A 25,089-nucleotide genomic window follows, 5' to 3' on the forward strand; every position below is an offset into this window, starting at 1 on the left:
TCTAGGTCACATGTTATATATATATATATCATAGTGATTCTCCTAAGTTATATAACACAATAAGGTATAAATAACACACATGATATAGTAAGATAACGTATTAGTGATCTGTATAGCGGCAGCATCACTGGGATCTAGGGCACATGTTATATATATATCATAGCGATTCTCCTAAGTTATATAACACAATAAGGTATAAATAACACACATGATATAGTAACATAACGTATTAGTGACCTGTATAGCGGCAGCGTCACTGGGATCTAGGTCACATGTTATATATATATCATAGCGATTCCCCTAAGTTATATAACACAATAAGGTATAAATAACACACATGATATAGTAAGATAACGTATTAGTGATCTGTATAGCGGCAGCGTCACTGGGATCTAGGTCACATGTTATATATATATATATATCATAGCGATTCTCCTAAGTTATATAACACAATAAGGTATAAATAACATACATGATATAGTAAGATAACGTATTAGTGATCTGTATAGCGGCAGCGTCACTGGGATCTAGGTCACATGTTATATATATATATCATAGCGATTCTCCTAAGTTATATAACACAATAAGGTATAAATAACACACATGATATAGTAAGATAACGTATTAGTGATCTGTATAGCGGCAGCGTCACTGGGATCTAGGTCACATGTTATATATATATCATAGCGATTCTGCTAAGTTATAACACAATAAGGTATAAATAACATACATGATACAGTAAGATAACGTATTAGTGATCTGTATAGCGGCAGCGTCACTGGGATTTAGGGCACATGTTATATATATCATAGAGATTCTCCTACTTTATAACACAATAAGGTATAATAACACACATGATACAGTAAGATAACGTATTAGTGATCTGTATAGTGGCAGCATCACTGGGATCTAGGTCACATGTTATATATATCATAGCGATTCTCCTAAGTTATAACACAATAAGGTACAAATAACACACATGATATAGTAACATAACGTATTAGTGATCTGTATAGTGGCAGCGTCACTGGGATCTAGGTCACATGTTATATATATATCAGCGATTCTGCTAAGTTATGACACAGTAAGGTATAAATAACACACATGATATAGTAAGATAACGTATTAGTGATCTGTATAGCGGCAGCGTCACTGGGATCTAGGTCACATGTTATATATATATATATCATAGCGATTCTCCTAAGTTATATAACACAATAAGGTATAAATAACATACATGATATAGTAAGATAACGTATTAGTGATCTGTATAGCGGCAGCGTCACTGGGATCTAGGTCACATGTTATATATATATATATCATAGCGATTCTCCTAAGTTATATAACACAATAAGGTATAAATAACACACATGATATAGTAAGATAACGTATTAGTGATCTGTATAGCGGCAGCGTCACTGGGATCTAGGTCACATGTTATATATATATCATAGCGATTCTGCTAAGTTATAACACAATAAGGTATAAATAACATACATGATACAGTAAGATAACGTATTAGTGATCTGTATAGCGGCAGCGTCACTGGGATTTAGGGCACATGTTATATATATCATAGCGATTCTCCTAAGTTATAACACAATAAGGTATAATAACTCACATGATACAGTAAGATAACGTATTAGTGATCTGTATAGTGGCAGCATCACTGGGATCTAGGTCACATGTTATATATATCATAGCGATTCTCCTAAGTTATAACACAATAAGGTATAAATAACACACATGATATAGTAACATAACGTATTAGTGATCTGTATAGTGGCAGCATCACTGGGATCTAGGTCACATGTTATATATATATATCATAGCGATTCTCCTAAGTTATGACACAATAAGGTATAAATAACACACATGATATAGTAACATAACGTATTAGTGATCTGTATAGCGGCAGCGTCACTGGGATCTAGGTCACATGTTATATATATATCATAGCGATTCTCCTAAGTTATAACACAATAAGGTACAAATAACACACATGATATAGTAACATAACGTATTAGTGATCTGTATAGTGGCAGCGTCACTGGGATCTAGGTCACATGTTATATATATATCAGCGATTCTCCTAAGTTATGACACAATAAGGTATAAATAACACACATGATATAGTAACAGATTAGTGATCTGTATAGGCAGCGTCACTGGGATCTAGGTCACATGTTATAAACACAATATTATAATCCCATATTGTATAGTGATTATGTTGATATTAGTAATAATTAACGATAGTGTCCACTAGTGAGTCACATGATATGATCACACCCACGCGCGCAATCACACTAATAAGGACAGATGTAATATATATAGCTTAATCTAAGGGGTACAAAAATTCAATTTTTTTATTACCATCTGCATTATTATCTTTTGCTCATTATCTTATTCTATTTTCCCTTCACTCTTTCACACCACTCCTGGTCCCTTCCCCCATCTTTTTTCTTATTATTATGTTTCTGTTACTGTCTCTTCTCATCTCACTTTTTTCTCACATATGCGTTCACTCATTCCTCCCTCTCTTTACTTCACACCTTGTTCCTAGTCATCTATTCCCTTCTTTTTCTCTTCTCTTCTTCATATCTCAATTCACTAACCTCCTCTGTATTCATTTCATCTTTCATTCCACGGACCCATTTTCATCTCCCCTTCTTTTTCACCCTTTCATTTATCCCCCCTTTCCCTTCCCTTATTTATATATCTTTTCACTTCCCCCCCTTTTCCATTCCCTTTTCCATTCTCCGTCTCTTTCAGATCTTCCATATGTTTAAGTAATCATCACAATTTCACCTCCATCATCCACTGATTATTTTTCACTTCATTATCCATTCTTCACTCCCCTTTTCTGTTTTCACTATCTTTCCTTCCTATTTAAGATATCATATCCCTATTTATGTAGATAATACCTCTTCATTTATCCTCTCCCACCTCATCCGTTTCCTCACACTGTCCTTATCTCCTAGACCTTGTTTCTTAATCACTGCTCTCCCATCCCTGCTATGGTTACATATGCCGATTTATATATTGACTGCACTCTGTGACCTCCTTATACATTTATAACTCTCCCTTTTTGTTTTCACCATCTTACTATCACTTCCACTTTCATGTATATTATACACTTCTTTCTATTCTTTCTCTCCCACCTCATTAGTCACATCATTCTCACGTGTTTACACTGTCATTATTTCTTAGACTTTGCTTCTCAATCACTGCCTCTCCGTCCCTGCTGTTTACTTATGCTAATTCATATACTCGTCACACCCATAGACCTCCTTAACGATGTTGATAGGCTTAAACCTATCATACCATGATTGGCTGTAGTAACAGTCAATTTCCAACCCAGTTCGCTGATTGGGCACATGCCCTTTAACAACCAGGAAGCAAGAATTCAGCCTGATGATCAGGTGACCAAGCCATTCCGGCGAAACGCGCGTACTGAACGGTGCATTAGCACATGGGCTCCCACACACATTACATGCAGCTCTGGTCCTTTGACTCCTCTGGCAAGGTACTTTTACTATCCTTTCCTTGCACTCTCTCATTTGAGTTCCCTGCGTGTGACTCCCCCTGCAATGCCTATCAGATAACGGGAGAGACACCGCTTCTCCTCAAACAGCAGAAGTGCTTATCTGTTGTTTCCTCTGTGTGTCACGCTGCCTCACTCTCTCATCCCCTGTCAGAAATGGACAGGGGAAAGTAGAAGTGGTTCTGCGTTTATAGTACCACAGATCTTACTTCCTTCAGCAGCTATTTTACAGATTTGTGTTATCCTCTGATATATACCTTATATGTACAATTGTCACGTGATTTCAGACTTCCATCAATTGGTATTACCCTGAATCTGTTATATGCTGCATAAACAACAGTTTTATTGATTATGCACAACACCATTGTGAGCTTACATTTGCATATAATTTAGTGTGATCATTGTTTCTACTACAAGCTATAAGAACAATGGCTTCACTAATGTTTGAAACCCTATGTCAATTCATTAATTGATCAAACTCTCCCTACCTAAGCACTAATTATCATATAATCAGATGTGCTTGATAGTATATACTGACCAAGTATTGAGACTTTTTATCTAATTTGATTATGTCACGATATATTGCAGGAACAAACCAGGTTCAGTGTCATGTGTACCACTAATGTGACCTCATACTTTTATCAACTTGAGAGTGCTTATATATACTGTATAAACAATGGTGTTATTATTGTGTGAGATCCTATGTTGACTTATGAACAGATCATTTTTCCTTGCCCAAGTAGTAATTATTCTATCTGACCAGAATAAATCAGATGTGCCTGTATTTGTTTATTAATTATTTGAATTTACTAATCTGACAATATCAGGAAATGCTGCATGAATAACAGTTTCACTGTTATATGAATAAATTAATGTGACCTCATATTTTTTCTCTGATTTGATATTGCTACAATACTAATTGTTATTTTTTGAACATTGGTCTCATTATTGTCAGGGAATTTATTCAGTGGGTAACAGAAAAAGGACCCTTTACATCTTCATATGTTCGCCTAGCTTTTCCTTTGTTAACCTTAGCAGCTATCAGTTACAAAACAAAAATTATTTTTGCTGATATCTATAATTAGGTATATCTTCAAATTATCTCCAACTTAATATAGTAAACCATATTGATGTATGCATTTAAATTTAAGTAACAAGGTAAATGAATCCTATGTGCATACTACCGTTGGTAATGCGATCCTGATTACCATTTATCTATTGTGTATATTTGTGTGTCACTTTGTTTTACATGTTTGCCCTAAATCCCCCTCCCTTCATTTTTGTGAATTGAAGCCTATTTTAGCCAAGGTATTTAATAAAATTCATGTTTCTTCTACTACATCGTCTACATTTGCTTCAAGAGTGCCCCAAAAATACTTATTTGTCTTTTCTCTAGTTTTTGCCCCTTTGCAAATTCTGCCCTTTTTTTCATGTACAATAATGAGTGTCTGCAGGTAACAGTGACGCATGGTGGAGGTTCCCTGCAAGTCTGGAGCTGCATTAAAGCAAATGGAGTTGGGGATTTGGTCAGGATTAATCGTATCCTCATTGCTGAGAAATACAGGCAGGTACTTATCCATCATGTAATACCATCAGGGAGGTGTCTGATTGGCTCCAAATTTATTCTGCAATGACCCCAAACATACAACCAATGTCATTAAGAACTAACTTCAGCGTAAAGAAGAACAAGGAGTCCTGGAAGTGATTATATGGCCCTCACAGAGCCCTGATCTCACCATCATCGAGTCTGTCTGGGATTACATGAGGAGAGAGAAGGATCTGAGCACGCCTACATTCACAGATCTGTGGGTAGTTCTCCAAGATGTTTTGAACAACCTCCCTGCCGAGTTCCTTAAAAAACTGTGTGCAAGTGTACCTAGAAGAATTGGTGCTGTTTTGAAGGCAAAGGGTGGTCACACCAAATACAGGGTAATAAAATCACATAAGTGAAGTCACACAGAAGATAATAGCAAACTCCCAGATGGTCGTAGGACCAGGTGAAGGGTTCTTGACTATCTGGTCTGAAAGACCACAGAGATATCAGGTGATAGTGATTAGTTCGATTGATTTGTTTAAACCATCTGGGTGGAGCGAATTCAGTGAGAACATCCAGATCACCTCCTGACGGCATAGACAAAAGCTGTCACCACCCCTGAGAGTCTTCATATTAAATACTATACACATCTTTATCAAGCCCTATATTATTTATTGTTAAGATTTCCATAGAGCTGTACATCCCTCCTCTTTTTATATTAATGACAAACATCCAAATTATCTGTGGATGAAAAACTTAAAATGTTAAACTACTGTGTGACTGGAGTGTTGCTACAAACCTTTGTATCAGCTCATAGAAATGCTTTTCTCCTGTGTGACATCTGATGTCTAACAAGGTTCGATTTATGTGTAAAACATTTCCCACACTCAGAACATGGAAATGGTTTCTCACCTGTGTGACTTCTCTGATGTATAACAAGTTCTGATTTCCTTGTAAAACATTTCCCACACACAGAACACGGAAATGGCCTCTCACCTGTGTGACTTCTCTGATGCATAACAAGATCTGATTTTCATGTAAAACATTTCCTACAATCAGGACATGGAAATGGTTTCTCACCTGTGTGACTTTTTTCATGCCTAACAAGATCTGACCTCTGTGTAAAACATTTCCCACACTCAGAACATGGAAATGGTTTCTCACCTGTGTGATATCTCTGATGTATAACAAGAGCAGAATTCTGAGTAAAACATTTCCCACACTCAGAACAGGGAAATATTTTATCAGGTGTATGAGCTACACTACGTGTAACAAAACCTGAGGTATCAGGAGAACATTGGTCACAATTAGAGGTATCAGATGATATAGCTGCACTGTGAGGTACTGGATGTATATTTAGTGTAACAGGATTATCTCCTGGAGATTCCTGTGTGATGTTATCTTCTAGTTTAATATCTGAAGACAAGATGAGATCTCCCTCCAAGTCATTCCTGCTTGTGCGTCCATCTGCTGGAAATACAATAAGTATGTTATATAGCACAGACATACTGAGAAGCTCTTTATATAGCACAGACATACTGAGAAGCACAATATATAGCACATACACACTGAGAAGCACTTTATATAGCACAGACATACTGAGAAGCACTTTATATAGCACAGACACACTGAGCAGCACTTTATATAGCACAGACATACTGAGAAGCACTTTATATAGCACAGACACACTGAGAAGCACTTTATATAGCACAGACATACTGAGAAGCATGTTATATAGCACAGACATACTGAGAAGCTCTTTATATAGCACAGACATACTGAGAAGCACTTTATATAGCACAGACATACTGAGAAGCTCTTTATATAGCACAGACATACTGAGAAGCACTTTATATAGCACAGACATACTGAGAAGCACTTTATATAGCACAGACATACTGAGAAGCTCTTTATATAGCACAGACATACTGAGAAGCACTTTATATAGCACAGACATACTGAGAAGCACTTTATATAGCACAGACATAATGAGAAGCACGTTATATAGCACAGACACACTGAGAAGCACTTTATATAGCACAGACACACTGAGAAGCACTTTATATAGCACAGACACACTGAGATGCACTTTATATAGCACAGACATACTGAGAAGCACGTTATATAGCACAGACATACTGAGAAGCACTTTATATAGCACAGACATAATGAGAAGCACTTTATATAGCACAGACACACTGAGAAGCACTTTATATAGCACAGACACACTGAGAAGCACTTTATATAGCACAGACACACTGAGATGCACTTTATATAGCACAGACACACTGAGATGCACTTTATATAGCACAGACATACTGAGAAGCATGTTATATAGCACAGACATACTGAGAAGCTCTTTATATAGCACAGACATACTGAGAAGCACTTTATATAGCACAGACATACTGAGAAGCACTTTATATAGCACATACACACTGAGAAGCTCTTTATATAGCACATACATACTGAGAAGCACTTTATATAGCACAGACACACCGAGATGCACTTTATATAGCACAGACATACTGAGCAGCACTTTATATAGCACAGACATACTGAGAAGCACTTTACAAGACACGCTGAGAAGCACTTTATATAGCACAGACACACTGAGAAACACTTTATATAGCACAGACATACTGAGAAGCACTTATATAGCACAGACACACTGAGAAGCACTTTATATAGCACAGACATACTGAGAAACACTTTATATAGCACAGACATACTGAGAAGCACTTATATAGCACAGACATACTGAGAAGCACGTTATATAGCACAGACATACTGAGCAGCACTTTACAAATAATATTTAGTCAATCACATCAGTCCCTGCCCCAGTGGAGCTTACAATCTATATCCCCTACCACATGAAAACACATATATACACACTAGGGTTCATTTGTGTCAGAAGTCAATCAACCTACCACTATGATTTTTGGAGGGTTGGATGAAACACATACAAACTCCACACATATGGCACCTTGGATTGGAATTAAATTCATGACTTCAGTGTGTTGAGATAGCAATGCTAACCACTACACCACTGTGTTAATATTATGAATGATGATGTTTATTTGTTTACTTTGCTGGCACAAACTGAGCACATTATTACATTTTTAAATGTACAAACAAAAATTAAAACTCTAAATAAAGATAAAATATTGGCATAAAATAGCACATGCACATGATCAGCACATGTCATAGACCCAGCCCCAGGGACAGGCAGATGGCACATCACCAATGTATATCTCCCCCAAATGCAGACTTTGATGGGTAACGTTCCCTAGCCATCATCACAGAGCAGGAAGCCTCATTAGCCAGTGACATTGGTGACCCACAATACCCATCTAGACCACCCTCACACATACACACAGGAGACTTGTGGGGTATTTAAAAACAACTGCATCCACACTACACAAAGTTCCCCAGGTGGATATATATGTAGCAAAAGCAGTCTCTATATGGTCCTCTGGTCATCCTCAGGGAGAGTATTCCCACCAGAGCCATGTTACTAACAGGGTAATGAGTCACTGTATATAACCGCTGAGAGGGAAGGAGAGCGATAGGACAGAGCAACACAGAATGATGGCACAGAGCAGGGGAGGCAGCAGGACAGGGCAGGGGAATGGTGCAGGGCACAGACACAGCAAACATAGGAAGAAAGCAGAAGACAGAGCAGGATACAGAGACAAGTCAGCAGATAAAGCACACAGTTCATCCAAGCACAGAGTCTGGAGGGAGCCATTGTGCAATGACAGGTGTCATTAGCTCTGTGTGTGTGTGAGAAGGTGGAGTTCATGTGACGTGTGTTGTAATGTGCACTATACAGCATGTTTAGGCTGGTAACACACAGTAACATGATGTGAGGAAGAGAGCAGGAGTATAATAGGGGCTGATGGCTCCTGATGTATGAGATACACCAGAGAGTGTGGGGAGGAGACTGGTCAGATCTCTGGGCTGGTATCACACAGTGACATGATGTGAGGGGGAGAGCAGGAGTATAATAGGGGCTGATGGCTCCTGATGTATGAGATACACCAGAGAGTGTGGGGAGGAGACTGGTCAGATCTCTGGGCTGGTAACACAGTGACATGATGTGAGGAGGAGAGCAGGAGTATAATAGGGGCTGATGGCTCCTGATGTATGAGATACACCAGAGAGTGTGAGGAGGAGACTGGTCAGTTCTCTGGGCTGGTAACACACAGTGACATGATGTGAGGGGGAGAGCAGGAGTATAATATGGGCTGATGGCTCCTGATGTATGAGATACACCAGAGAGTGTGGGAGGAGACTGGTCAGATCTCTGGGCTGGTAACACACAGTGACATGATGTGAGGGGGAGAGCAGGAATATAATAGGGGCTGATGGCTCCTGATGTATGAGATACACCAGAGAGTGTGAGGGGAAGGAGAATGGTCAGATCTCTGGGCTGGTAACACAGTGACATGATGTGAGGAGGAGAGCAGGAGTATAATAGGGGCTGATGGCTCCTGATGTATGAGATACACCAGAGAGTGTGAGGAGGAGACTGGTCAGTTCTCTGGGCTGGTAACACACAGTGACATGATGTGAGAGGGAGAGCAGGAGTATAATACGGGCTGATGGCTCCTGATGTATGAGATACACCAGAGAGTGTGGGAGGAGACTGGTCAGATCTCTGGGCTGGTAACACACAGTGACATGATGTGAGGAGGAGAGCAGGAGTATAATAGGGGCTGATGGCTCCTGATGTATGAGATACACCAGAGAGTGTGGGGAGGAGACTGGTCAGATCTCTGGGCTGGTAACACAGTGACATGATGTGAGGAGGAGAGCAGGAGTATGATAGGGGCTGATGGCTCCTGATGTATGAGATACACCAGAGAGTGTGGGAGGAGACTGGTCAGATCTCTGGGCTGGTAACACACAGTGACATGATGTGAGGGGGAGAGCAGGAATATAATAGGGGCTGATGGCTCATGATGTATGAGATACACCAGAGAGTGTGAGGGGGAGGAGAATGGTCAGATCTCTGGGCTGGTAACACACAGTGATATGATGTGAGGAGGAGAGCAGGAGTATAATAGGGACTGATGGCTCCTGATGTATGAGATACACCAGAGAGTGTGGGGAGGAGACTGGTCAGATCTCTGGGCTGGTAACACACAGTGACATGATGTGAGGAGGAGAGCAGGAGTATAATAGGGGCTGATGGCTCCTGATGTATGAGATACACCAGAGAGTGTGGGGAGGAGACTGGTCAGATCTCTGGGCTGGTAACACAGTGACATGATGTGAGGAGGAGAGCAGGAGTATAATAGGGGCTGATGGCTCCTGATGTATGAGATACACCAGAGAGTGTGAGGAGGAGACTGGTCAGTTCTCTGGGCTGGTAACACACAGTGACATGATGTGAGGGGGAGAGCAGGAGTATAATAGGGGCTGATGGCTCCTGATGTATGAGATACACCAGAGAGTGTGAGGAGGAGACTGGTCAGTTCTCTGGGCTGGTAACACACAGTGACATGATGTGAGGGGGAGAGCAGGAGTATAATATGGGCTGATGGCTCCTGATGTATGAGATACACCAGAGAGTGTGGGAGGAGACTGGTCAGATCTCTGGGCTGGTAACACACAGTGACATGATGTGAGGAGGAGAGCAGGAGTATAATAGGGGCTGATGGCTCCTGATGTATGAGATACACCAGAGAATGTGGGGAGGAGACTGGTCAGATCTCTGGGCTGGTAACACAGTGACATGATGTGAGGAGGAGAGCAGGAGTATAATAGGGGCTGATGGCTCCTGATGTATGAGATACACCAGAGAGTGTGAGGAGGAGACTGGTCAGTTCTCTGGGCTGGTAACACACAGTGACATGATGTGAGGGGGAGAGCAGGAGTATAATATGGGCTGATGGCTCCTGATGTATGAGATACACCAGAGAGTGTGGGAGGAGACTGGTCAGATCTCTGGGCTGGTAACACACAGTGACATGATGTGAGGGGGAGAGCAGGAATATAATAGGGGCTGATGGCTCCTGATGTATGAGATACACCAGAGAGTGTGAGGGGGAGGAGAATGGTCAGATCTCTGGGCTGGTAACACAGTGACATGATGTGAGGAGGAGAGCAGGAGTATAATAGGGGCTGATGGCTCCTGATGTAGGAGATACACCAGAGAGTGTGAGGAGGAGACTGGTCAGTTCTCTGGGCTGGTAACACACAGTGACATGATGTGAGAGGGAGAGCAGGAGTATAATATGGGCTGATGGCTCCTGATGTATGAGATACACCAGAGAGTGTGGGAGGAGACTGGTCAGATCTCTGGGCTGGTAACACACAGTGACATGATGTGAGGAGGAGAGCAGGAGTATAATAGGGGCTGATGGCTCCTGATGTATGAGATACACCAGAGAGTGTGGGGAGGAGACTGGTCAGATCTCTGGGCTGGTAACACAGTGACATGATGTGAGGAGGAGAGCAGGAGTATAATAGGGGCTGATGGCTCCTGATGTATGAGATACACCAGAGAGTGTGGGAGGAGACTGGTCAGATCTCTGGGCTGGTAACACACAGTGACATGATGTGAGGGGGAGAGCAGGAATATAATAGGGGCTGATGGCTCCTGATGTATGAGATACACCAGAGAGTGTGAGGGGGAGGAGAATGGTCAGATCTCTGGGCTGGTAACACACAGTGATATGATGTGAGGAGGAGAGCAGGAGTATAATAGGGACTGATGGCTCCTGATGTATGAGATACACCAGAGAGTGTGGGGAGGAGACTGGTCAGATCTCTGGGCTGGTAACACACAGTGACATGATGTGAGGAGGAGAGCAGGAGTATAATAGGGGCTGATGGCTCCTGATGTATGAGATACACCAGAGAGTGTGGGGAGGAGACTGGTCAGATCTCTGGGCTGGTAACACAGTGACATGATGTGAGGAGGAGAGCAGGAGTATAATAGGGGCTGATGGCTCCTGATGTATGAGATACACCAGAGAGTGTGAGGAGGAGACTGGTCAGTTCTCTGGGCTGGTAACACACAGTGACATGATGTGAGGGGGAGAGAAGGAGTATAATATGGGCTGATGGCTCCTGATGTATGAGATACACCAGATAGTGTGAGGAGGAGACTGGTCACATCTCTGGGCTGGTAACACACAGTGACATGATGTGAGGGGGAGAGCAGGAGTATAATAGGGGCTGATGGCTCCTGATGTATGAGATACACCAGAGTGTGGGGAGGAGACTGTTCAGATCTCTGGGCTGGTAACACACAGTGACGTGATGTGAGGGGGAGAGCAGGAGTATAATAGGGGCTGATGGCTCCTGATGTATGAGATACACCAGAGAGTGTGAGGGGGAGGAGAATGGTCAGATCTCTGGGCTGGTAACACACAGTGATATGATGTGAGGAGGAGAGCAGGAGTATAATAGGGACTGATGGCTCCTGATGTATGAGATACACCAGAGAGTGTGGGGAGGAGACTGGTCAGATCTCTGGGCTGGTAACACACAGTGACATGATGTGAGGAGGAGAGCAGGAGTATAATAGGGGCTGATGGCTCCTGATGTATGAGATACACCAGAGAGTGTGGGGAGGAGACTGGTCAGATCTCTGGGCTGGTAACACAGTGACATGATGTGAGGAGGAGAGCAGGAGTATAATAGGGGCTGATGGCTCCTGATGTATGAGATACACCAGAGAGTGTGAGGAGGAGACTGGTCAGTTCTCTGGGCTGGTAACACACAGTGACATGATGTGAGGGGGAGAGCAGGAGTATAATAGGGGCTGATGGCTCCTGATGTATGAGATACACCAGAGAGTGTGGGGAGGAGACTGGTCAGATCTCTGGGCTGGTAACACAGTGACATGATGTGAGAGGGAGAGCAGGAGTATAATATGGGCTGATGGCTCCTGATGTATGAGATACACCAGAGAGTGTGGGGAGGAGACTGGTCAGATCTCTGGGCTGGTAACACAGTGACATGATGTGAGGAGGAGAGCAGGAGTATAATAGGGGCTGATGGCTCCTGATGTATGAGATACACCAGAGAGTGTGGGAGGAGACTGGTCAGATCTCTGGGCTGGTAACACACAGTGACATGATGTGAGGGGGAGAGCAGGAATATAATAGGGGCTGATGGCTCCTGATGTATGAGATACACCAGAGAGTGTGAGGGGGAGGAGAATGGTCAGATCTCTGGGCTGGTAACACAGTGACATGATGTGAGGAGGAGAGCAGGAGTATAATAGGGGCTGATGGCTCCTGATGTATGAGATACACCAGAGAGTGTGAGGAGGAGACTGGTCAGTTCTCTGGGCTGGTAACACACAGTGACATGATGTGAGAGGGAGAGCAGGAGTATAATATGGGCTGATGGCTCCTGATGTATGAGATACACCAGAGAGTGTGGGAGGAGACTGGTCAGATCTCTGGGCTGGTAACACACAGTGACATGATGTGAGGAGGAGAGCAGGAGTATAATAGGGGCTGATGGCTCCTGATGTATGAGATACACCAGAGAGTGTGGGGAGGAGACTGGTCAGATCTCTGGGCTGGTAACACAGTGACATGATGTGAGGAGGAGAGCAGGAGTATAATAGGGGCTGATGGCTCCTGATGTATGAGATACACCAGAGAGTGTGGGAGGAGACTGGTCAGATCTCTGGGCTGGTAACACACAGTGACATGATGTGAGGGGGAGAGCAGGAATATAATAGGGGCTGATGGCTCCTGATGTATGAGATACACCAGAGAGTGTGAGGGGGAGGAGAATGGTCAGATCTCTGGGCTGGTAACACACAGTGATATGATGTGAGGAGGAGAGCAGGAGTATAATAGGGACTGATGGCTCCTGATGTATGAGATACACCAGAGAGTGTGGGGAGGAGACTGGTCAGATCTCTGGGCTGGTAACACACAGTGACATGATGTGAGGAGGAGAGCAGGAGTATAATAGGGGCTGATGGCTCCTGATGTATGAGATACACCAGAGAGTGTGGGGAGGAGACTGGTCAGATCTCTGGGCTGGTAACACAGTGACATGATGTGAGGAGGAGAGCAGGAGTATAATAGGGGCTGATGGCTCCTGATGTATGAGATACACCAGAGAGTGTGAGGAGGAGACTGGTCAGTTCTCTGGGCTGGTAACACACAGTGACATGATGTGAGGGGGAGAGAAGGAGTATAATATGGGCTGATGGCTCCTGATGTATGAGATACACCAGATAGTGTGAGGAGGAGACTGGTCACATCTCTGGGCTGGTAACACACAGTGACATGATGTGAGGGGGAGAGCAGGAGTATAATAGGGGCTGATGGCTCCTGATGTATGAGATACACCAGAGAGTGTGGGGAGGAGACTGGTCAGATCTCTGGGCTGGTAACACACAGTGACGTGATGTGAGGGGGAGAGCAGGAGTATAATAGGGGCTGATGGCTCCTGATGTATGAGATACACCAGAGAGTGTGGGAGGAGACTGGTCAGATCTCTGGGCTGGTAACACGCAGTGACATGATGTGAGGGGGAGAGCAGGAATATAATAGGGGCTGATGGCTCCTGATGTATGAGATACACCAGAGAGTGTGGGAGGAGACTGGTCAGATCTCTGGGCTGGTAACACACAGTGACATGATGTGAGGAGGAGAGCAGGAGTATAATAGGGGCTGATGGCTCCTGATGTATGAGATACACCAGAGAGTGTGGGGAGGAGACTGGTCAGATCTCTGGGCTGGTAACACAGTGACATGATGTGAGGGGGAGAGCAGGAGTATAATAGGGGCTGATGGCTCCTGATGTATGACATACACCAGAGAGTGTGAGGGGGAGGAGACTGGTCAGATCTCTGGGCTGGTAACACACAGTGACATGATGTGAGGGGGAGAGCAGGAGTATAATAGGGGCTGATGGCTCCTGATGTATGACATACACCAGAGAGTGTGGGAGGAGACTGGTCAGATCTCTGGGCTGGTAACACACAGTGACATGATGTGAGGAGGAGAGCAGGAGTATAATAGGGGCTGATGGCTCCTGATGTATGAGATACACCAGAGAGTGTGGGGAGGAGACTGGTCAGATCTCTGGGCTGGTAACACAGTGACATGATGTGAGGAGGAGAGCAGGAGTATAATAGGGGCTGATGGCTCCTGATGTATGAGATACACCAGAGAGTGTGAGGAGGAGACTGGTCAGTTCTCTGGACTGGTAACACACAGTGACATGATGTGAGGGGGAGAGCAGGAGTATAATATGGGCTGATGGCTCCTGATGTATGAGATACACCAGAGAGTGTGGGAGGAGACTGGTCAGATCTCTGGGCTGGTAACACGCAGTGACATGATGTGAGGGGGAGAGCAGGAATATAATAGGGGCTGATGGCTCCTGATGTATGAGATACACCAGAGAGTGTGGGAGGAGACTGGTCAGATCTCTGGGCTGGTAACACACAGTGACATGATGTGAGGAGGAGAGCAGGAGTATAATAGGGGCTGATGGCTCCTGATGTATGAGATACACCAGAGAGTGTGGGGAGGAGACTGGTCAGATCTCTGGGCTGGTAACACAGTGACATGATGTGAGGAGGAGAGCAGGAGTATAATAGGGGCTGATGGCTCCTGATGTATGAGATACACCAGAGAGTGTGAGGGGGAGGAGACTGGTCAGTTCTCTGGGCTGGTAACACACAGTGACATGATGTGAGGGGGAGAGCAGGAGTATAATAGGGGCTGATGGCTCCTGATGTATGAGATACACCAGAGAGTGTGAGGGGGAGGAGACTGGTCAGATCTCTGGGCTGGTAACACAGTGACATGATGTGAGGAGGAGAACAGGAGTATAATAGGGGCTGATGGCTCCTGATGTATGAGATACACCAGAGAGTGTGGGGAGGAGACTGGTCAGATGTCTGGGCTGGTAACACACAGTGACATGATGTGATGGGGAGAGCAGGAGTATAATAGGGGCTGATGGCTCCTGATGTATGAGATACACCAGAGAGTGTGGGGAGGAGACTGGTCAGATTTCTGGGCTGGTAACACACACATGATGTGAGGAGGAGAGCAGGAGTATAATAGGGGCTGATGGCTCCTGATGTATGAGATACACCAGGCAGTGTGGGAGAAGATTGGTCAGATCTCTGGGCTGGTAACATACAGTGACATGATGTGAGGGGGGGAGCAGGAGTATAAGAGGAACTGAGGAGGATGTAGAAGAAGATGATTGTACTGACTGAAATATTATTTATTTATAATTAGCCCATTATAGTGATGTATGCAAGATATGTAGTCATTCCCAAGTTCCATACACATAGGAGTTTACTATCTAAATACCTGAACACACAGGTGCATTGTGTCAGAAGTCAATTAACATACCAGTATATTTTTGGATTGGGGAAGGAAATCCACACAAAACTGGGAGAACTTACAAACTCCACACATATAATACACTGGTTAAAATCAAACTGAACACTATATCATGGTGCAGAGAGAGAATGTGACTCTTTTCTGTAATAAGTGTTTATTACTCACCTGTGCTGATATCTGTAGGGATTTCCTCCTCCTTACACTGCTGATCACCCCTCATATACGTCTCTTCTTCTCCCTCTATATAATTTATCTTATTAGTCAGATCTTCACCCTAATTAAATCAGAGAATAAAAAAATGCATAATGTCATTACTTGAGATTACACAGTGTAATATCAGTGTATAAGACACACACAGCTTCTGTAAGGATCATATAGTGACAGTCACTGTGGGACCCTAAATCCCTCCTACCGGATGCTCTTGTGGGGTCCTGTGATTCTCCTCTACAGAATCCTGAGAATAAAGAGGACGGGGACATCTCTCTGGGGTATTTCTGTTACTGGGTCCATCTATAGGAGACACACAGTGACTGAGTACATTGTATATATGTGATTATCAGGTAATGTGTGTATAATAAATGACAGTCTCCTCTTACCCAGTGATGTGAGGGGCCGGTGATTCTCCATCATCACGTCCTTGCATAGACCCCTGTGTTCCTCTATATATCCCCTCTCCTGCATGGAAACATAAAAATACAGAATTATGGTATAACATACCTTTGATAATTATTTTTCTTCGAGGTCCATAGGGTCCACAGGAATTACCTTGGGGTAGTATGTAGTTGTATCGCATACAATGCACCAAACAGCAAAAGCGTTGGGGCTCCCAGCATGCACTGGTCCTCCATCCTATTTACCCCGTCCATAGCCACAGGCATTCAGGTTGTAACCAAGCCTAGCGGCAAGGGACGGAGTGGAGAAGAAAGTACAACTTACACAAGAAACACTCAACATACAAAGAGGGATTCTGTGAAAAAGGCTAAAGAACAGATCCCAACTGAGGCCAGGTGCGTCAGGGTGGGTGTCCTGTGGACCCTATGGAGTTCAAAGAAAAAGAATTATCAAAGGTATGTTATACATCCTAAAGCAGTTCCCTTAAGGGTGGGGACGCTGCTGTGCAGACAGGATAATCCGCCGCACAAAGGAAGCATCCTGGGAGGCAAACGTATCAAAAGCATAACACTTGACAAACGTATAATGGAAGACCAAATGGCTGCCTTGCAAGCAGTTCAGCCAAGGCCCCATGTCTTACTGCCCACGATGGTCCAACAGATCGAGTGGAATGTGCTGTCACCTTGTTAGTAACAGGGAGAGTATAGACCTGAGAAATGGTCATGCGGAGCCAGCGAGCCAAAGTTTGTTTGTTTGCTGGCCAACCTTGTTTGTGAAAACCACATAACACAAAGAGAGAATCTGTTTTCCTGATGGAGCTGTTCCGGTCCACGAATATACGAAGGGCTCGATACACATCCAGGGAAGCTTCACCTGTAGACAGGTCTCAAGACTTTAAGTCTGGGACTACAATTTTCTCATTTATATGAAAACGGGAAACAACCTTTGGTACGTAGTCCACCTTGGTACAGAGGACAGCTCTATTTTGATGAAAAATCAAATATGGAGAGTGACGTGACAATGCTGCCAAGTCAGAAACTCTGCGAGCTGACGAGATGGTGAGGAAAAATAGTGTTTTCGCTGTCAGCCATCTCAAGTCCACCTTATCCAAAGGTTCAAAGGGATGCGACTGCAGCGCCCTGAGAACCAAAGACAAATCCCACGGTGCCACTGGTGGGAGAAACGGAGGTTGCAGCTGAAGAACCCCCTGAAATAATGTTCTAACATCCGGCAGAGGGGCAATCTTGCGCTGGAACCAATCAGTCAAAGCAGAAACTTGGACTCTCAAGGTAGCCAGGTGAAGACTTAGGTCTAATCCAGCCTGAAAAATGCGAGTACTCTTGATACCTTGAAAAAGTTAGGGTCATATTTTGTGTGGGAACACCAAAGAAAATATGAACGCCAAATATGATAGATGCGAGCAGAAGCAGGCTTCCTTGCTCCTAGCATCATTTGAATCACAGAAGAGGAAAAACCCCTGGCTTTTAAGACAGAAGACTAAAGAGCCACACTATCAAAGTCAGCCGAGGTAAATCCTGGTAAAGGCAGGGACCCTGCATTAGCAGATCCTGCCGTAGAGGCAGTGTACTGTCTATGGATAGACGTGTCAGAACCAATGCCTCCTGGGCCAGGCAGGAGCTATTAGTATCATTCTGCCGCCCTCCTGCTTGAACTTTCTGATGACTCTTGAGAGGAGAGAGATTGTAGGAAACAGGTATACCAACCTGAAGTTCCACCTCACCGCCAGAGCGTCCACAAAGCGGCTGAGGGTCCCTTGTTCTGGACCCGTATCTGGGGACCTTGTGGTTGTGACGTGACTCCATGAGGTCTACGTCTGGTAATCCCCACCTGTCTACCAGAATTTGGAACACATCCGGATGAAGAGCCCATTCTCCGGCGTGTATGTCCTGGCGACTTAGGAAGTCCGCTTCCCAAATGAGAACACCTGGGTTGAATATTGCCGAGATTGCTGGAAGATGGCTTTCTACCCACAGCAAAATCTTTGCCACTTCCTTCATGGCTGCTGGATTTCGATGATTGATTTAGGCCACTGCTGTCGCATTGTCGGAGTGAACCTGGACAGGCCTGCCCTGAAGAAGGTCCTGCACAAGTATTAGTGCTTTGTTCACTGCTCGAAGCTCCAATATATTTATTGGCACGTAACTTTCCTGGTCCATCCACCTTCCATGAAAGGTATGATGACCCTTCACTGCTCCCCATTCTCACAGACTTGCATCCGTGAGGAGAAGTACCCATTCCGGGATCCATAATGGAAGACACTTGTCTAAATGAGTCGTCTCCAGCCACCAAGCGAAAGAGAGCCAAACCTCTGGTGAGATGAAAATTATCTGAGATTTTATCTGATGATACTGACCATCCCACTGGGCCAGGATCCACAGCTGTAGGGACCTGGAGTGGAATTGGGCATAAGCCACCATGTCAAATGTGGCTACCATGGAGCCCAGCATCTGCATAGCCAAGTGAACTGACACTGTTTGCTTGCCAAGTAAATTGTTCACACAAGACTGGAGTGCTACAATCTTGTCCTCTGGTAGAAGAATCTTCTGTCCCAGAGAGTCATGCAGCGCCACAAAGTGCACCATCTGCTGAGTTGGAGAAAGAGAAGACTTTTTACAATTGATTGTCCAGCCAGGCAGACAACGGTCATCCTTATATCAGGAGGTCGTCTAGATATGGCAGTATCTTGACTCTGTGTCTCCTGAGACAAGCCGCTGAGACAAGCTGTCATGACTGCCATTATCTTGGTAAATACCCGAGGGGCTGTGGATAGACCGAAGGATAACCTGAAATTGGTAATGCTGCTGATCTACCGCCAATCTGAGAAAGCTTTGATGGGATCTTGCAATCGGGACATGCAGATATGCATCTTTTATGTCCAGTGAGACCATGAAGTCTCCAGGCTCCATTGCCAGCATAACTGACCATAGGGTTTCCATACGAAACTTGGGCACCTTGACAAATCTGTTGAGAGACTTCAGATTCAGGATAGGACGGTGTGACCCATTGCGTTTTTGAATCAAAAATACATTTGAATAATAACCCCTTCTCTGTGGCGTCATAGGAACGGGGACTATGACTCCTGACCTCAGGAGGGCCCCAAAAGACTCCCGGTAGGCCAAAGCTCTGACCGGGTATGCAGGAAGGTTTGTACCCACAAACCTTTGAGGGGGATGCCTCAGGAATGTGATGGCATAACCCTGAGAGACCAGCTCTCGCACCCAGGCATCTGTAGTTGTCTGATGCCAGGCCTGGGTGAACTGTAAAAGTCGGCCTCCAACCCTGACTCCTCCAGGGGAAGGCCCGCCCCATTAGACAGCAGGGTTACCGTCTGGCTTGGAAGCCGGGCGCTTGGCTGACCAAGATTTCTTGGGCAGCGGTTTCCTGTGGGGATGGCTCCATCTAGCAAAGGACTGTTTCTTTGTCCTACCTTGTGGACATAAGGATCACGATAACACCTGCCTCTGAGAGGTAGATGTAGATGGCAATTCGGCAGACTTCGGTGTTGCCAAAGAAGTCATTTTGTCATCCAACTCTGGGCCAAACAGTACCTTCCCTGCAAAAGGCAAAGATTCCAGAACCTTTTTAGACCCTGCATCCGCCTTCCATGACTTTAGCCAAAGGGATCTTCGGGATGCAACTGAGTTTGCCGAGACCCTAGAAGCCAGTATACCTGTGTCAATAACCGCTTCCCCCATATAGATAGCTGCTTCTCGCATCTGGCTGAGATGAGACTGCTGCTCTCTGGTTGGATCAACCATAGTATCCTCCAGAGACTTTGTCCAATCCTCCATAGCTTTAGCCACCCAGGCTAAAGCCGTAGTTGGCCTAGTAATAGCTCCAGATAATGAAAACATCGCTTTCAAGTGATTGTCAAGTTTTTTATCTGTAACCTCTTTTAAAGATTTTGCTGCAGGAATGGGTAACGTAGCGCTCCTGATCAATCTTGTCGCATGAGCATCTAAAGCATCTATCATTGGGGAACTTCCCATTTGTTACACACTCCTGGTGCAAATGGGTACTGAGAGGTTATGTTCCTTGTGGCATGAAAATGCTTACTATGAGTATCCCATGCTTCAGACATGAGATTTTTCAGCTGCCCAGGCTGAGGGAAATAATCCTTAGTCACCGTCTGATGCCTAAAGATTGGCTCCTTAGATGTCAGAGGGACCTCCTCTTGCTCCATATTGAAGACAGATATGACCGCTATTACTAGAGAGGGAACATCCAGTAGGGACTGATGGTGTTCATTCTGAGATAGACCCAGAACTCTAGAGTATCAAAGTCTGATGAGGAGGGCGAGTCAACCTGGGCAACACATGATGAGAACCTCTATTATGCCCCTGCTCTTTTACTACCAAGGGTCTGTCCACCTGTGGGGAGGGTGAAGACGGCAGTATACTCTGACTAGAGTGAGCAGAATTAACCCAACAGGAATTCATGGGGGGGCATACACATAGGGTGATGCACATGCTGTGAGCACCCCATAGCATGAGGCACCGAAGCAGCTGGAGTTCGTACCTCCGTGGGTTTGTCTATTAAATAGGACAAAACCTGAGGCGTAATGGCCATCCAAGATGACTCCGGTGCTGGTGCAGATGTACCGGATATATTAGATAGCTGTTTGCAACAGTTATTACATAATCCATTCTGGTTAACATCCTGGTCAGACAGGCCTGCAGAACAGGACTTACGGGACATAAGCAATGGAGGGTTCTCATCCCCACCTTTACCTTCAGACATGACAATGTATAAATGGTATAAGGTATACAGTATAAATGCCATGTGACCTCTTATCAATGAGACACCCCACACACATCAGAAGGATGAGGACAAACACAGTGATAGCTATACCTGACAGCTTTGAATTAACAGTGTACACATAGCAGCTAGCATACAGTCACATAACAAGAGATATGTTAAGAACTTACCTTTGTTATCTCTGTTTCTACGAAGTCCATAGGGTCCACAGGGTTGACCTTGGGGATATAGCTGGATCAGGAACCATGGGCACCACACAGTTAAGCTTTTAGCTCCCAGGATGCACTTGGGTCCTCCTCTATACCCCGCCCCCGAGCCACAGGCACCTCAGTTGGTAAGCAGCCTAGGCCGGAGGAGGAGACTAAACAGAGAGAAGGAAGACTGGAACACACAAGAAACCATACTCACAGAAATGGGAGACGGAAAACCGGTGACCAGCCACACAGCCCATTTGAAGCCAGGTGCGTCAGGGCGGGCGCCCTGTGGACCCTATGGGACTTCGTAGAAACAGAGATAACAAAGGTAAGTTCTTACCATATCTCTTGTTTTCTACTTCAGGGTCCATAGGGGGTCCACAGGGTTGACCTTGGGGATGTCCCAAAGCAGTGCAACTAAGGGCGGGGACGCTCCTGTGCTAAAAGGAGCACCCCGGCGCCCAAAGGATGCATCCTGAGAGGTGAAGGTGTCAAACGCATAGAACCTTAAAAACGTTTGAATTGAAGACCAAGTGGCCGCCTTACACAGCTGAACAGCAGAAGCGCCACGTCTAGCAGCCCAAGAAGGACCCACAGAAAGAGTGGAATGAGCCTTAACAGAGGCTGGCACAGGTAAACCCTCCTGTGCATAAGCCTCACAAATAACGGAACAAAGCCAACGGGCTGTTTGTTTGTTGGCAGGCCAACCCCTCTTGTGAAAACCAAAGAGGATAAACAAGGAATCAGACTTCCTAACCGAAGCCGTCCGGTCCACATAGATTCTAAGCGCCCGGACCACATCTAAGGAAGTCTCACCAGCTGAAAGATCAGGGGACTGAAAAGCTGGCACAACAAGTTCCTGATTAATGTGGAACTTCGAGACCACTTTGGGCAAAAACTCAGGACGAGTGCGGAGCACCGCTCTGTCCTGGTGAAAAATCAGGAAAGGAGGGCGACAGGAAAGCGCCCCCAATTCAGACACCATCCTGGCAGAAGCAATTGCCAGGAGAAAAACAGTCTTAAATGTCAGCCACTTGAGCTCCACCGACTCAAGAGGCTCAAACGGAGGACCCTGCAGGACCCGTAGAACCACCGCCAAGTCCCAAGGAGCCACAGGAGGCACAAAGGGAGGCTGGATCCTGAGAACACCTTGGAAAAAGGTGTGAACATCCGGCAGTATTGCAATCCGCCGTTGAAACCACACGGACAAGGCGGACACATGAACCTTCAGAGATGCAAGGCGTAAGCCGAGGTCCAATCCTGATTGAAGAAATTCCAAGATCCTAGAAACTCGGAACACCTGAGGATCATAATGTTTGGACTCACACCACTGAAAGTAAGTGTGCCACACCCTGTGATAAATCCGTGCTGAAGCAGGCTTGCGTACCCTGAGCATGGTACCAATAACCGAACTGGAGAAGCCCCGAGACCTCAAGACGGCTGTCTCAAGAGCCACGCCGTCAAAGACAGCTGACCCAGATCCGGGTAAAGGCAGGGCCCTTGAGACAACAGGTCCCGACGCTGAGGAAGAAGGTACGGCGCGTCGATGGAGAGGCTCCTGAGATCGGAGTACCAAGGCCGTCTGGGCCACGCCGGAGCCACCAGCACGAGCGTGCCGCCGTCCTGCTTGAATTTCCGCAGAACCCGAGGAAGTAGGGATATCGGAGGAAACAGATACGCCAGGTGAAACGTCCATTTCACCGACAGCGCGTCCACCAAACTTGCGCCTGCGTCTCGTCCTTGACCCATAAACGGGCAACTTGTGATTGTGACGGGAGGCCATCAAGTCCAGCTCCGGCAGTCCCCACCTGTCCACGAGTAGCTGAAACACCTCTGGGTGAAGCGACCATTCCCCGGGATGCACGTCGTGACGGCTGAGGAAGTCCGCTTCCCAATTGAGGACTCCGGGGATGAAGACCGCCGAGATCGCTGGAATGTGACACTCTGCCCAAGTCAGGATGCGAGACACCTCAGACATCGCTGCCCGACTGCGAGTTCCTCCTTGGTGGTTGATATACACCACCGTGGTGGCGTTGTCGGACTGCACCTGTACCGCCCTTCCCTGAAGAACGGGACCGGACGACTGCAGAGCCCTGTATACTGTCCGCAGTTCCAGGATGTTGATGGGGAGAAGTGCTTCCTCCGCAGACCAACGACCCTGGAGAGACAATGAGCCGGTCACTGCCCCCCAACCCTGGAGACTGGCATCCGTCGTGAGCAGGACCCAGTCCGGGATCCAAAAGGGGCGCCCCTCGACCAGATGAACTGTCTGAAGCCACCAAGCCAAAGAGTGCCGAACCGCCGGAGACAACACCAGCACCTGAGAGCGGATCCGGTGAGGTAACCCGTTCCATTCCGATAGAATCAGCCCCTGCAGGAGCCGGGAATGGAACTGGGCAAATTCCACCATGTCGAATGTTGACACCATGGACCCCAGAACTCTCATAGCCGAATGGACCGACAGGCGGTGACTGCTCAGGCAACTGCGTATCCGCAGCTGTAGGGAGGCGACCTTCTCCGGAGTCAGGAAAATCCTTTGCCAGTCGGGGATCAGAGCGGCAGCGTGGGCGTCTGTATAGACAGCCCTTCGCTGCCGTCTGTAGTAAAAAGAGATTAAAATAAATAAAATCTACCCTAAAATAAAAAGCGTCTGGCGGCTGCTCCTGCAGCCCCCCTGGGCGGTGACCGACTCCGGCCGGGCACCAACTTACACTGAGGTGCCTGTGGCTCGGGGGCGGGGTATAGAGGAGGACCCAAGTGCATCCTGGGAGCTAAAAGCTTAACTGTGTGGTGCCCATGGATCCTGATCCAGCTATATCCCCAAGGTCAACCCTGTGGACCCTGAAGTAGAAACAATGCATAAATATGCACATTTGCTAAAGCAATATGGACTCTGGATCAACTAACCAGCCCTGCCGGGGTAATGGTAGGATATAGAATGCCAAATCCGAGGGAGAGGTATATAGAGAGACAGACCAAACCTCTGAGACCACTATAACAGTACATGAAAAAACGCCAACTGCGAGCAACTCATGCACGAGGTGGTCAATTATACTAGATGCCGGCGTCCCC

The 25,089-nt window shown here is 45.6% G+C and overlaps 2 protein-coding genes across 9 annotated transcripts in view; one reads left to right on the forward strand and one right to left on the reverse strand.

Moving 5' to 3' along the window:
* Nucleotides 1-25,089, forward strand: part of LOC148502483 (uncharacterized) — a 170,174-nt gene that overhangs the window by 97,710 nt on the left and 47,375 nt on the right. The window contains exon 6 of one of the 8 annotated variants that reach the window (XM_088449758.1): nucleotides 19,144-19,160. The exons of 6 other annotated variants lie outside the window; for them this stretch is intronic. In XM_088449758.1, coding sequence (XP_088305884.1) covers nucleotides 19,144-19,160 — 17 coding nt within the window. Of the gene's footprint in view, nucleotides 1-19,143; nucleotides 19,161-22,545; nucleotides 22,551-25,089 lie in introns of all 8 variants that reach the window. One more of the 8 variants, XM_088449757.1, reaches the window with a different exon arrangement.
* LOC148502485 (uncharacterized) overlaps nucleotides 5,286-25,089 on the reverse strand; it is a 33,679-nt gene continuing 13,875 nt past the window's right edge. Inside the window, exons 4-7 of the mRNA XM_088449783.1 lie at nucleotides 17,029-17,107; nucleotides 16,845-16,942; nucleotides 16,598-16,706; nucleotides 5,286-6,548 (exon numbers count right to left, since the gene is read on the reverse strand). Of these exons, the coding sequence (XP_088305909.1) occupies nucleotides 6,112-6,548; nucleotides 16,598-16,706; nucleotides 16,845-16,942; nucleotides 17,029-17,107 (723 nt within the window). The 3' untranslated portion in view covers nucleotides 5,286-6,111. The remainder of the gene's footprint in view (nucleotides 6,549-16,597; nucleotides 16,707-16,844; nucleotides 16,943-17,028; nucleotides 17,108-25,089) is intronic.

This window comes from Taudactylus pleione, unplaced genomic scaffold (genome assembly GCF_031769625.1).
Source record: "Taudactylus pleione unplaced genomic scaffold, aTauple2 ptg000495l, whole genome shotgun sequence".
Classification (NCBI taxonomy): domain Eukaryota; kingdom Metazoa; phylum Chordata; class Amphibia; order Anura; family Myobatrachidae; genus Taudactylus; species Taudactylus pleione.